General features: G+C 45.3%; 1 protein-coding gene across 3 annotated transcripts; it reads left to right on the forward strand.

The window, feature by feature from the left end:
- The first annotated feature begins 1,264 nt into the window (after window positions 1-1,264).
- Window positions 1,265-12,790, forward strand: ZNF548 (zinc finger protein 548). Of its 3 annotated transcripts, XM_063802301.1 has the most exons (6): window positions 1,297-1,561; window positions 2,169-2,292; window positions 4,308-4,372; window positions 5,568-5,603; window positions 8,434-8,560; window positions 9,809-12,790. In XM_063802301.1, the coding sequence occupies exons 1-6, from the start codon at window positions 1,547-1,549 to the stop codon at window positions 11,266-11,268; spliced, it is 1,827 nt and encodes a 608-aa protein (XP_063658371.1). In that variant the 5' UTR covers window positions 1,297-1,546; the 3' UTR covers window positions 11,269-12,790. The 3 variants fall into 3 exon arrangements, with proteins under 3 accessions (XP_003316775.2, XP_063658372.1, XP_063658371.1); XM_063802302.1 differs by lacking the exons at window positions 2,169-2,292; window positions 4,308-4,372 and adding an exon at window positions 5,705-5,791 and having other exon boundaries at window positions 1,284-1,561; XM_003316727.6 differs by lacking the exons at window positions 2,169-2,292; window positions 4,308-4,372 and having other exon boundaries at window positions 1,265-1,561.
- Window positions 12,791-13,351: the final 561 nt, after the last annotated feature.

The raw sequence follows: 13,351 nt of genomic DNA on the forward strand, positions 1-13,351 counted from the left end.
TGAGAAATAAAAATAAAATTCTAAGCACCCCCTAACTGACTGAATGGATGCCCTCTTGACCATGAGAACCCTAGAATAACTTTGGAAGCTGAATTCACCACTATAGAGGAACGGGAAATCAGACACACCTCATTATATCCCCTACCACACTACAATCATTAGGTTTTCTTCCCTAAGGGCTAAATAGAAATCAACCTTTTAAGAAGACTACTAGCTTATCTTCCAAGGTACAGAACAGAGAGATGAGATTATTCATTCCTTCATCTTTCTCTGAGACATCTTTTTTCTCTATTCCCTTTTCCCCTCATGTGTTTACTCTATCTTATGTAAAATGTAGATTTACTGGGCACTAACTAAAGTTTCACATGTCTGTAATCATTTGTCTCACTGCCAACCCCTCTTCCTTTTTAAGGAAAATGTATAATAAATACTAAACCTCCTAAGAACCTCTTTGGAAAAACCAGCCACAGATGCTTCTGTGACTTACATTTTTCTGGATGTGCCCTTAGGCTGGTCCAGTAATCCTCCATGATTTGTGACTTATGCCTCAATCATTCATTTTGGTCGTCACTCTCATTTTCAGATAGGATTGTGATTCTTAAAATAAATGGAAAATAGATATGAAGTAGTAAGTATTATTAGAATAAAAGCGTTGCACCCTTCGTAGGAACACAATCGCTGACTCTACAGTCAGGTAAGATGTATTCTCTTTGATCCAGAGGCATAGCTTCACCCTTTCAACCTACTTCAGTGTCTTCTGTCATCCTTCCTACAAATTCCAGTCCATAGCCCTAACTGCGTAGTCTTTCTTTCTTCTTCTGGACCAAACATATTGAAGCTTACTAAACAGACGCCAAAGCGTAACTGTATGTGTATTTGAAAAGCAATAATATGGCTGGCAGGCATGAGTAGAGGCAGACTGCCTTTATGGTATGGGGTGTCTCTTTGGACGTGTAGTTATTGGGAATTAGCTGTGCTTAATAGAGTCTTAAGTAATAAGTTGCTAACATTTCTGTAAATATCCTACACTACAATCCAAAAAAAATACCGTATGTTGCCTTTAAGAGCAAGCCAAGCCCCCTCCTGTCTTTGGAGTCGGGGACTCCGTTTCCCAGCTCCCCTGACAGTGCCACTGGGCCTTTATCTGCCATATAAGGACCGATCAACGCTCTAAGACAAGTCCGGAAGCGGTGTCGAAACTTCATAACCCAGAAGACACTGCAGCTCTCGGCGGCACGACTTACCCAATAAAGGCTTAGAAGGGGACGTTTGCGTGCGTGCGTGCGCACCGTCGGAGGGCGGGACTTCCGCCGTCCTCCTGGTGGTGGTCGTTTTGGTTCTGTCTGGTGTTTCACCAACTTCGGCCTATGGCTCTGTCTGACGTCACCGAAGTGACGGAACGGAAAAGCGCGAGAAGCGGCTTGGTTCCCACCACGGAGAGGCGGGAGTGAGTCAACTGACAAGCGCTGGGGACAGTGGCGTCCTTGTCTTGCCTTTGTCGCCCCCGCCCCGCTCTTCCCTGGCTGGGCTGGCGGAGGCCTTGCTGATGAACCTGACTGAGGTGGGTGTCCCGTCCCAGGCTCCCCCGCCCGACCGGTCCTCCCAGTGCTGAAGCCCCCTGAAGGGGCCCTGCAGGTCAGGCCCCTTGTCCCGAAGAGAGGGGCGTTCCTGTGTGGGGTCCCCGTATCAGCCGATTTGATGCAGCCTCAGAGCTCCCGTTAGGGACCTCAGGTTCAGGGCATGGAGGCGCTGCCGAGTGGGCTATGTTGGGGCGTCAGGGGTGTGTGTTGTTTCTGCGGGAAAGAGAGGGTTTTGTGAATTCTCGCTTGGAATGGCAACCTGAGCAGCCAGTAACCATGGAAGGTTGTCAAGGGAGGGACAGTTGGAGGGGGCAGGTCCAGAGTTCGAAGTTTCAAGTTAGGAAAACCAGGTTAGGAATGGACACAGGGAGACGCGAAAAGGCCCTGAGGCCACTGCAGTAGACCCAGGAGAATTATGGTTGGGGCTGGACCAGTGACAGTAGAGGGAGATGTGATGAGATTCTTCATAGGCCTGAAAGATAGGGCCCGTAGGTTTTCCTGGTGCTTCAGTTATGTCTGAACAAAGGCAGTGAAGAACCGTTTCAAGTATTTGTTTTGTTTTTTGTTTTCTGTTTGAATATTTGAAAGAATGGAGTTGGGGAAGTCAGCATAAAGAGCAGATTTCCGGGAGAAGATCACAGGTTGGATTTTGGACATGGTGATTCTCAAATGTCTCAAGATGGATATGTCACACAGACAGGTGGACATAAAGGTGTGGAGTCTGAGGAAGGGGATTGGGTTAGCGATACCAGACGGATGGAGGGCTTGGACTGGGCCAGAGAATGGTCTGAGGATCAGATTGAGTAGGTCGGTCTCGGGTTTTTTTTGTTTGTTTGTTTGCATAAATTTAAGGAGTCAAGTGCAGTTTTGTTATATGGATATATTTGCACAGTGGTGAAGTCTGGGCTTTTAATGTATCCATCGCCTGAATAATGTACATTGTATCCATTAAGTAATTTTTCATCACTCATCTTCGTCTCATCCTTCTACCTGTTTGGAGTCTCCAATGTTTGTCATTCCACACTCTTTGTCCATGTGTACACATTATTTAGCTTCCACTTGTAAGTGAGAACATTTGGTATTTGACTTTCTGTTTCTGAGTTGTTTCATTTAATAATGGCCTCCAGTTCCATCCACATTGTTGTAAAAGACATAGTTTCATGCTTTTTTGTGTGTGTGTGGCCTAGTGGTATTACCTTGTGTATATATATGCCACATTTTCTTTACCCAGTCATACATTGATGGACAGTTAGGTTAATTCCCTGTCTTTGCTATTGTGAATAGTGCTGTGATAAAAATACATGTTTTTTTTTTTATGTAATGATTTATTTTCCTTTGGGTAGATGCCCAGTAGTGGGATTGGTGGATTTAATGGTAGTTCTATTTTCAGTTATTTGAAAAATCTTCATACTGTTTTCCATTGAGGTTGTACTTATTTACATTCTCACCAACAGTGTGTAAGCTTTTTCTCTTCTCCATATCCTGGGCAACATCGGTTGTTTTTTGACATTTAAATGATAGCCATTCTGACTGGTGTAAGGAGATACTGTGGTTTTAATTTGAATTTGTCTGATGATTAATGATGTTGAGCATTTTTTTATATGCCTGCTTGCCATTTATATGTCTTCTTTTTGAAAAATGTCTGCCCTGTGCTTAGATGGAGTCTCGCTCTGTCGCCCAGGCTGGAGTGCAGTGGCGCGATCTCGGCTCACTGCAACCTCTACCTCCCAGGTTAGTTCAAGCAATTCTGCTGCCTCAGCCTCGCAAGTAGCTGGGATTACAGGTGCCCACCACCACGCCCAGCTAATTTTTTGTATTTTTATTAGAGACGGGGTTTCACCATGTTGGCCAGGCTGGTCTTGAACTCCTGACCTCAGGTGATCCACCTGCCTCGGCCTCCCAAAGTGCTGGGATTACAGGCGTGAGCCACCGCGCCCAGCCCTGTGCTTACTGTTAATGACATTTTTTGTTGTTGTTTTGTTATGTTTTGTTTGTTTGTTGTTGAGTTCTTTGTAAATTCTGGATATTAGTACCCCGTCAGATGCATAGTTTGCAAATATTTCATCCCATTTTTCAGGTTGTACATTTACTTGGTTGATTAGTCCTTTTGCTATACAGAAGCTGTTTAGTTTAATTAGATCCTATCTGTCTACTTTTGTTTATGTTGTTTATGCTTTTGAAGTCTTATTCATGAATTTTTTTGCCTAGACCAATGTCCAGAAGGGGTTTCCCTGAGTTTTCCTTTAGTATTTTTAGTTCAGGTCTTACATTTAAATCTTTAATTCATCTTGAGTTGATTTTTGTATATGGCAAGAGAAATTGGTCCAGATTCATTCTTTTTCATATGGCAATCCAGTTTTCCCAGCGCATTTTATTGAAAAGTGTGTCCTTTCCGTAGTGTGCATATTTGTTGCCTTTCTCAAAGATCAGTTGGCTGTAGATATGTGGCTTTATTTCTAGGAACTTTGTTCTGTTCCATTGATCTATGTGTCTATTTCTGCAGTCAAATGCTTTACCACTGAGCTATACACCTTATGTGTCTATTTCTGTCCATTACCATGCTGTTTTGGTTACTACCAACTTGTAGTATAATTTGAAGTCAGATGGACTTAATTTGAGGGAAATCTTGAGGTTGTCATTTCAGGTGGGCTCTGTGTTGAGAGAGCAGGGGGCTGACACTTGGGGGCCAGACCATTGGTGGCTCCACAGACATCATACTCTGTCCAGAAAGGTGCAGACCTGGCATAACAGGGATTCTGGATTGCATCTGTAAAAAGGGAGGCCTGGACTGGGTAAGCACATAGCCTGGGATGGAGGCTGAAGTGTGAGGTGGTTTCGATCCTGCACCTGCAGGCTTGGTTGACCCTCAGGGCCACTCTCTGTTGAACAAGAGAAATGTTATTGAGGCTGGTGGAGTAGCTGGGTTCCAGATCAGAGCACTGCTTTTTCCCCTTCTCTACATGTCAGGGCAAGAGGGGATGATCTACTGCTCCAGCCAAGGTCTCCTGGCAAGCTCACTTTAGAAGATTATGTAGCAGGTAGACCTGGTTGCAGAAAGGACCAGTACCTGACCTGCCTACTCTTCCCCTCTCTATAACTCATTAACTTAATAATGTATGAAACACTTATTGATTTAAACCCCAATTAGACAGTATCTTTCTAAGTGTGTGCAAACAGATAGGCAGTTAATAGTGAAGTCATTATGTTAAATTTCTAAAAGTAAGCTGGTTGTGGTGGCTCACACCTGTAATCCCAGCACTTTGGGAGGCCGAGGTGGGTGGATCACCTGTGGTCGGGAGTTCGAGACCAGCCTGACCAACATGGAGAAACCCTGTCTCTACTAAAAATACAAAATTAGCCGGGCGTGGTGGCGCATGCCTGTAATCCCAGCTTCTCGGGAGGCTGAGGCAGGCGAATTGCTTGAACACGGGAGGCGGAGGTTGCAGTGAGCCAAGATCACGCCATTGCACTCCAGCCTGGGCAAGAAGAGCAAAACTCTGTCTCACAATAGAACAGGGCAGGGCAGGGCAGGGCAGGGTGTGGTTCATAATTGGTTTGATGTTAATTTATCTCGTTTGCTTTCCTTGGAAAAAGTTAATATCGCATCCTCTAAAATCTTAAGCTAAAAACATACATGAAAATTTCAAAACCCCACTCTTTCATTTGCATTGAACTCATGTACAAAACCATTAATCTTGGACCATAGCCGCTGATATATATAGTACATGCTACTGATGTTTGATACTAATATGAGCCCTGTGAGGGGGCAGCTATTCTTGCAATCTATTTACAGATGGAGACACTGAAGCTCAGGTGGGTTCGGTTCTTTTCCATGGTCACAGAGCTGCAGCACTGAGGCCTGAGGAACTTTATTCAATGAATTGAGATCAGTTTGCTCCCAGGCAGGGCAGACGAGGTGGTGGTCCATCTCAGCCTGAAGGATCCTTCCATGGCTGTCAATTTCTCATGGCTTTTCTCTTCCCTCAGAGTCCCCTGGCGATGGCAGAAATGGACCCTACACAGGTGAGCAGAGTGTTTCCTACTATTCACCTACCCTGGTTATCTCCCAGATGGTTTTGGCAGGTGACAAAACCTCTTTTCCTGTCTTTCTCTTATGTCTGAAGAGTGAGTGGTTTCACCAGTTTCAGTATTACAAGTTGGCTGCTGGGTTACATAGACTGGTCCCCGTTTTTGAGAATTGATCTGATAAGGTATGTTTGGGCCTCTTGGGCACAGGATTCAGAATGTTTCAATGTTTGGAGGAGAGACTGAGCTGGGTTTTTAGGGAACTGCAAATGTCTGTTACATCTGGTAGGAATACGGAGCAGAATGGGAGGTGGCTAGAGACACACAAACATCAGGCCTGGAATGACAGCCTAGGTCCTGGGTCTCTAATCTAAGGGAGGTGGTAGATGGGGAAGATTTGAAGCAGAAGAGGGCAGTGATAGGACCCTAGCTTAAGGAACTTTCTTTGGCGTCTGAGTGGAGGACAGACTGTGGAGGTGAGGGTAATGGCAGGGAGATCTGAGAGGATGTTCCTGCAGCAGTCTAGGTGGATGTTGGTGGTGGCTTGTCAAGAGTGGTCATAGCTTCAGTTTTAACTAGAGCTGCCCACATTTTATGATATAGAGAGTGAGGCAGCTGGGGGGGTGGGATAGGAGGGGAATCAGGAGTGGCCCCATGGTTTTTGTTTGGAAGCATAGATGCTCCATCAGCCAAGATGGGAGAAGTCAGCAGTATTAGGAATTTTCAGAGTGAGTGTGAGGAGTCAGTGTTTTTTCAAGCCACAGATGTCTCAGAGACTCCTGGTGCAGGAGTTCAGGTTGGAGACGTCCACACTACGGTGGCTGTCGTATGGACCAGGATGAAGCCATGGATTCAGTTTAGGTGACAGCATCTCTAGGTTATGGTGGCAGTGCTGTTCGAAGACAGAGAATTGGAATGAGGCATGAGAACTGGGTCTCTTACTGGGTGCCTATGTGGTGGTGGAGGAGTCACTAGACAAATGAGGGAATGGAGTGTTTGTGGGGATGAGTGTATGTGAGATGGTGGGGTATAGGAGTGAGAAAGACTTCTGAAGGAGAGTGGACATGATGGGGTTGCTGAGGGGGGATAATAAGGTGAGATTGGAGACTTGCTAAGTATCAGTTGGGAGGAGGTGAGGATGGGAGTTGTATTAATCCGTTTCCGTACTGCTGTAAAGAACTACCTGAGACTGGGTAATTTATGAAGAAAAGAGGTTTAACCAACTCACAGTTCTTCAGGCTTAACAGGAAGCATAACTGGGAGGCCTCAGGAAACACAATCCTGGCGGAAGGTGAAGGGGAAGCGAGGCACATCTTCCCATGATGGAGCAGGAGAGAGGGAGAGAATGAAGGGGGAAGAGCCACACACTTTTAAACAACCAGATCTCGTGAGAACTTACTATTATGAGAAAGGCAAGGGGAAAATATGCCCTCATGATCAAGTCACATCCCACCAGGTCCCTCCCCTGACACGTGGGGATTACAATTTGACATGAGATTTGGGTGGGGACACAGAGCCAAACCATATCAGGAGTGGAAATATGGAGGTCAGTGCAGCTGGGCTTGGAATGAGGTTTTGGTGGAGAGCAATTTTCCTGACTGTTTATGGGACAGAGTGTACCATGAGGCAGGACACAGCTGAGAGTATGTGAAGTCCTCACATGGTTTGGGCAGCTGACAGTGAAGTGAGAAACAGGGCCATGTAGGGAACCTTCAACCCAGGGCTTAGGGCTGCCCCCGGTGCTAGGGGACTTTGGTGTTCTGCAACAGCACTGGGAATGAATTGGATGCTGAGCGTATTTGCCGTGCACCACCTGGTTTCTGTGTGCAGAGTTGCCTGTTAGGAGGTGAAGGAAATGCCTGTGGTGTGGGCTGGGAGGTGTCTGTGGAATTGACTGGAGTGGAGGTGTGAGAGATGGGACTGGAGTGCTGTCCAAAGAGTGATGTGCAGGCAGGAGGAGTGTGAATGGAGGGCCCCAGGCCCTGGCCCTGGTAGCTCAAGGGAGGAGGATGAGTCTGAGTTTGATTGTCTTGGGAGGCAAGATCTGGGTGACTCCATGCAAACTGGCTGGCAGGAGAGGATGGATCCCCCCATGGGAGGCCCACATCCTACAGGGTGCTTTTCTACCTTGTCCTTCGCCTGTTTCCTCTGTGTGCTGGACACAGTAGCCAATGGAAATGGGGAGAGAAAAGTCACTCATGCCACCTGGATGTGGTTTCTCTTCCACATTGGGAGGGTGTGGAAGAGACTGAGCAAGGAATGGAGGTGTAGGGGACAGCTATGAGATCCTGGAGAGAGAAATGTAGCAGTCATTTTACCTATTGGGTTTTAATTTATGGATGTGAGTGATTGATGCTGGGGACAGGCCAATGACTGAAAGAAGATATTTATTCCTTGCATTTCCCCAAGGAGGGTACATACCACATAACACAGGGCCACATGGTGAGGCACCAGTTTTGGTCAGGAGGAAAATTGGAGTGAGGGGAAAGTTTAGTTTAGTCCACGGACGCTATTGGGGTTTCCAAGGGAAAGCAAGGCAGGGCTGGGCGTCAGGATAGTTTGGCTAGTTTAAATAATTCCAGGACACCTGGGCTATTGGGACTGTCCCTAGTTTTGCAGTACCTGGCCCTGGGTTGATTTAGAGCACGGGAAATATTGGCTTGGTTTGAGAATATGGGCCCAGGGTGGTAGGGGAGATGGAAACACATTTGGCTGTTAGTTTGGCCCTGTGTTTAATGGGTGGTAAATATAAGTAGAAAATAGAGAACTTAAGTAAATACAGCTTGAAAAGAAGCTGCTTATGTATTCATCTTTCCCAATTTGGCAGGGCCGTGTGGTCTTTGAGGACGTGGCCATATATTTCTCCCAGGAGGAGTGGGGGCACCTTGATGAGGCTCAGAGATTGCTGTACCGTGATGTGATGCTGGAGAATTTGGCCCTTTTGTCCTCACTAGGTAAGGCCCTCACACTTGCCCAGTGTCCCGGGTTAGGCTGTGTTACCCCTTTTTACCCAAAGGCAGCTCTGCGTTTCCCACAGTGAGACCGTGGGTGCTGCTTCTTTTCCCTGTTTCTTGGCGTATATGCTGTGGGAGGCAGGGCTGGGCCGTGTGTTTTATACCCGCTTTTTCCTAGCATCCCCATCCCTGCTGCTCTGAGGCTTACAAGAAAGGGCTCAGGAGCCAGAAATGTTGAATTTGGCATAGAGACCCCACCAGCCTTGTCTGTCCCTAGTCAGGTTACTCTGTCCAAACACATGAGACCTGTGTTCTGTTGTCCATTTTCTCTCACTGATATTTCTTGGTGCCTTCCTGTGCTTGGAATTTCAGGCACTGCCCTGGTCACTGATTTTGGGGACTGCTGAGTTGACTGTGCAGGACGCAGGACTCTTCTGTGAAGTTCTTACGATTATAGAATGTGGGATGCCATGGGCTTGATCTCTCTGGGCATGTGCTCTTTACTCTTTTTCTCTTTCTTTCCCCTAGAGAGGGCACCTGAGAGGGTGGATATTACTTCAACAATGGCATTAGAGGCTCAGGGACATGGCCCTGGTGCCTGGGAGTTGGGAAAAGGGTTGATGTCACAGCTGGGGTCAAATCACCCTGGGAACCTGTCCTGTGTTCACCATTGTTTGTTGCCAGGGCCACTGGCCACAGATTTCTACCTTTTCTTCCCCATTATCATTTCTAGTATGATTCCTGGCCCCTGCACCTCCAATGCCCCACAGTCTGTACTTCTGGGGCCACCACCCTTCACCCATTCTTTTCCACTGCTCCCTTTGAATGCCTGCCAACGCGTGGCCTGTATTTAACATGGTGTGAGGTCTGCATGTATCCCTGAACACAAGCTCCTCTGTCACAGTCTGATCTCTCTGGGTTTGGAGAGAACCTTCTACACACTGCTTGCCAGTCTCCAGCAACCATGGCCTGTTGATGGCTGTTTTCAGAGGAGTGAGTTGGAGACCCTGCCTTCTCTCTCTGTACCATACCCCTCCCTTGTATGCTTACCATCATCAGGGCTCTCCCATTATGGGGCCTTGCCAGGCCCAGCCCTGCATAGTGGACCCTCCTCTCACTGGCCTTAATGTCCATGATGTCCCCAATCCCATGGCCTTATTTGTGTGTGTGCCTGACACACATTTGTGATGGAGCTGCTTCCTCCCACCAGAGTCAACATGCACTTCTCCAGCATTTCTGTTCTGACAGGTTCTTGGCATGGAGCTGAGGATGAGGAGGCACCTTCACAGCAAGGTTTTTCTGTAGGAGTGTCAGAGGTTACAACTTCAAAGCCCTGTCTGTCCAGCCAGAAGGTCCACCCTAGTGAGACATGTGGCCCACCCTTGAAAGACATTCTGTGCCTGGTTGAGCACAATGGAATTCATCCTGAGCAAGCCATATATATTTGTGAGGCAGAGCTTTTTCAGCACCCAAAGCAGCAAATTGGAGAAAATCTTTCCAGAGGGGGTGATTGGATACCTTCATTTGGGAAGAACCACAGAGTTCACATGGCAGAGGAGATCTTCACATGCATGGAGGGCTGGAAGGACTTACCAGCCACCTCATGCCTTCTCCAGCACCAGGGCCCTCAAAGCGAGTGGAAGCCATACAGGGACACAGAGGACAGAGAAGCCTTTCAGACTGGACAAAATGATTACAAATGTAGTGAATGTGGGAAAACCTTCACCTGCAGCTATTCATTTGTTGAGCACCAGAAAATCCACACAGGAGAAAGGTCTTATGAATGTAACAAATGTGGGAAATTCTTTAAGTACAGTGCCAATTTCATGAAACATCAGACAGTTCACACTAGTGAAAGGACTTATGAATGCAGAGAATGTGGAAAATCCTTTATGTACAACTACCGACTCATGAGACATAAGCGAGTTCACACTGGAGAAAGGCCTTATGAGTGCAACACATGTGGGAAATTCTTTCGGTACAGCTCCACATTTGTTAGACATCAGAGAGTTCACACCGGAGAAAGGCCATATGAGTGCAGGGAATGTGGGAAATTCTTTATGGACAGCTCCACACTCATTAAACATCAGAGAGTTCACACCGGAGAAAGACCTTATAAGTGCAATGATTGTGGGAAATTTTTTAGGTATATCTCCACACTCATTAGACATCAGAGAATTCACACTGGAGAAAGGCCTTATGAGTGCAGTGTATGTGGGGAATTGTTTAGGTACAACTCCAGCCTCGTTAAACATTGGAGAAATCACACTGGAGAAAGGCCTTATAAATGCAGTGAATGTGGGAAATCATTTAGGTACCACTGCAGGCTCATTAGACACCAGAGAGTCCACACAGGAGAAAGGCCTTATGAGTGCAGCGAATGCGGGAAATTCTTTCGTTACAACTCCAACCTCATTAAACATTGGAGAAATCACACTGGAGAAAGGCCTTACGAGTGCAGAGAGTGTGGGAAAGCCTTTAGCCACAAGCATATACTTGTTGAGCACCAGAAAATCCACAGTGGAGAAAGACCTTATGAGTGCAGCGAATGCCAGAAGGCCTTTATTAGAAAGTCTCACCTGGTTCATCACCAGAAAATCCACAGGGAAGAGAGACTTGTGTGCTCCATGAATGTGGGGAATTCTTTAGCTAAAACTCCAACCTCATTAAACATCAGAGATTTCACAATGGAGAAAGTTTACCATTGACTATTGTAATTGGGTAGTAATGTTATATAAATTCCACATTTTTATGCAACTAATCTCCAGAACATTTTTCCTCTTACCAAAAAGTAAAATGCTGTACCCATTAACAACAACTCATTCCCCTTCCCTACTTCCCCAGAAATGTCTCAACTATATTTCTATACTCTATGGTACTTATATGAGGTACCAATAGATATCTATGAATTTGATATCTATTTGTACCTCATATAAGTGGATTCTACAGTATTTATCTTTTGAGACTGGCTTATTTCACTTAGGATAAGGTCTTCACGGTTCACCCATGTTGTATAATGTGTCAGAATATCCTTCCTTTTTAGGTGAAATAATATTCTCTGGTATTTATATGCCACATTTATTTATCCATTCATCTGTTAGTGGATACTTGGGCTACTTCCACCTTTTGCCTATTGAAATAATGCTGCTATGAAGATGAGTGTACAAGTGTCTATTCAAGATTCTACTTTCAATTCCTATAGGGTATATACTCAGAAATGGTGGTGCTGGATCATACAGGATTTCTTTTTTTTTTTTTTGAGACAGAGTCTTGCTCTGTTACCCAGGCTGGAGTGCAGTGCTGTGATCTTGGCTCACTGCAAGCTCCACCTCCCAGGTTCATGCCATTCTCCTGCCTCACCTTCCCGAGTAGCTGGGACTACAGGTGCCTGCCACCACGCCTGGCTAATTTTTTTGTATTTTTAGTAGAGACGGGGTTTCACCGTGTTAGCCAGGATGGTCCTGATCTCCTGACCTTGTGATCTGCCTGCCTTGGCCTCTCAAAGTGCTGGGATTATGGGCGTGAGCCACCGCACCTGGCCAGGATTTCTATTTTTAATATTTTTGGGAAAATTTTTCCATAGTTCCTGTGCCATTTTACATTCCCACCAGCAGTGCACAAGGATTGCAATCTATATACATCCTCACCAACATTGTTCATTTTCTATTTCTGTTTTTGGGGTTTTTTGTAGTGCCTTTTGTTTTGGATAGCAGCTATCCTGTTGGATGTGAGGTGGAATCTATAGTGTCTTTCATTTTTATTTTGTGAATGATTAATGATGTTGAGGATCTTTTCACGTGCTTGTTAGGCATTTGTGTATCTGGAAAAATATTCAAGTCTTTTTTTCCATTTTTAATGGGACTATTTGCTTTTTGTTGTTGAGTTGTAGTTCTTTATACATTCTGGATATTAACTCCTTACCAAATATATGCTTTTTACATATTACCTCCCAGTCCATAGGTTGCTTTTTCGCTCTGTTGATTGTGTCCTTTGATGAAATTTTAAATTTTGATGTACTGTTGACTCTTTCTGTCTGTGGGTTCTGTATTCATGGATCGAAGCAACCATGGATCAAAAGTATTTGGAGCATCCATGGATTGCAGTGATCATTAATCAAAAATATTTGGAAAACAAAAAAGGTAGTTGCATCTGTACTAAACATGAACAGACATTTTTTCTTGTCATTATTCCCTAAACCATATAGTATAATAAATATTTACATAGCATTTACATTGTATTAGAAGTTATAAATAACCTAGTGATAATCTATATAGGAAGATGTGTGTAGGTTATATGCAAACACTATGCCTTTTTATGTGAGGGACTTCTTGAGCATCAGATGATTTTGGTATCCACAAGGGTTCCTGGAATCAGTCCCCTACAGACACCAAGGGATGACTGTAGTGCATTTTATCTATTTTTACTTCTGTTACCTGGGCTTTTGATGTTATATATAAAAAAAAATTAGTATCAAATCCAATGCCAAGCATTTTCCCTATGCTTTATTCTAAGAATTTTATATTTGTAGGTCTTACATCTAGGTCTTTTTTTTTCTTTTGGAGACAGAGTCTTGCTCTGTCACCCAGCCTGGAGTGCAGTAGTGGAATCTCAGCTCACTACAACCTCCGCCTCCTGGGTTCGAGCCATCACCCCACCTCAGCCTCCCAAGTAGCTTGGATTACAAGTGTACACCACCACACCTGGCAAATTTTTGTATTTTTAGTAGAGATGGGGTTTTGCCATGTTAGCCAGGCTGGTCTTAAACTTCTGGCCTTAAGTGATCCCCCTGCC

This window comes from Pan troglodytes, chromosome 20, assembly GCF_028858775.2.
Source record: "Pan troglodytes isolate AG18354 chromosome 20, NHGRI_mPanTro3-v2.0_pri, whole genome shotgun sequence".
Lineage (NCBI taxonomy): Eukaryota > Metazoa > Chordata > Mammalia > Primates > Hominidae > Pan > Pan troglodytes.

Bases quoted from the DNA above. Each gene is read 5' to 3' on its own strand.
- ZNF548 (XM_063802301.1), top strand. The intron at 5,604-8,433 runs GTGAGCAGAGTG...CCAATTTGGCAG, and splicing joins CAGAAATGGACCCTACACAG to GGCCGTGTGGTCTTTGAGGA. The intron at 8,561-9,808 runs GTAAGGCCCTCA...CTGTTCTGACAG, and splicing joins GGCCCTTTTGTCCTCACTAG to GTTCTTGGCATGGAGCTGAG.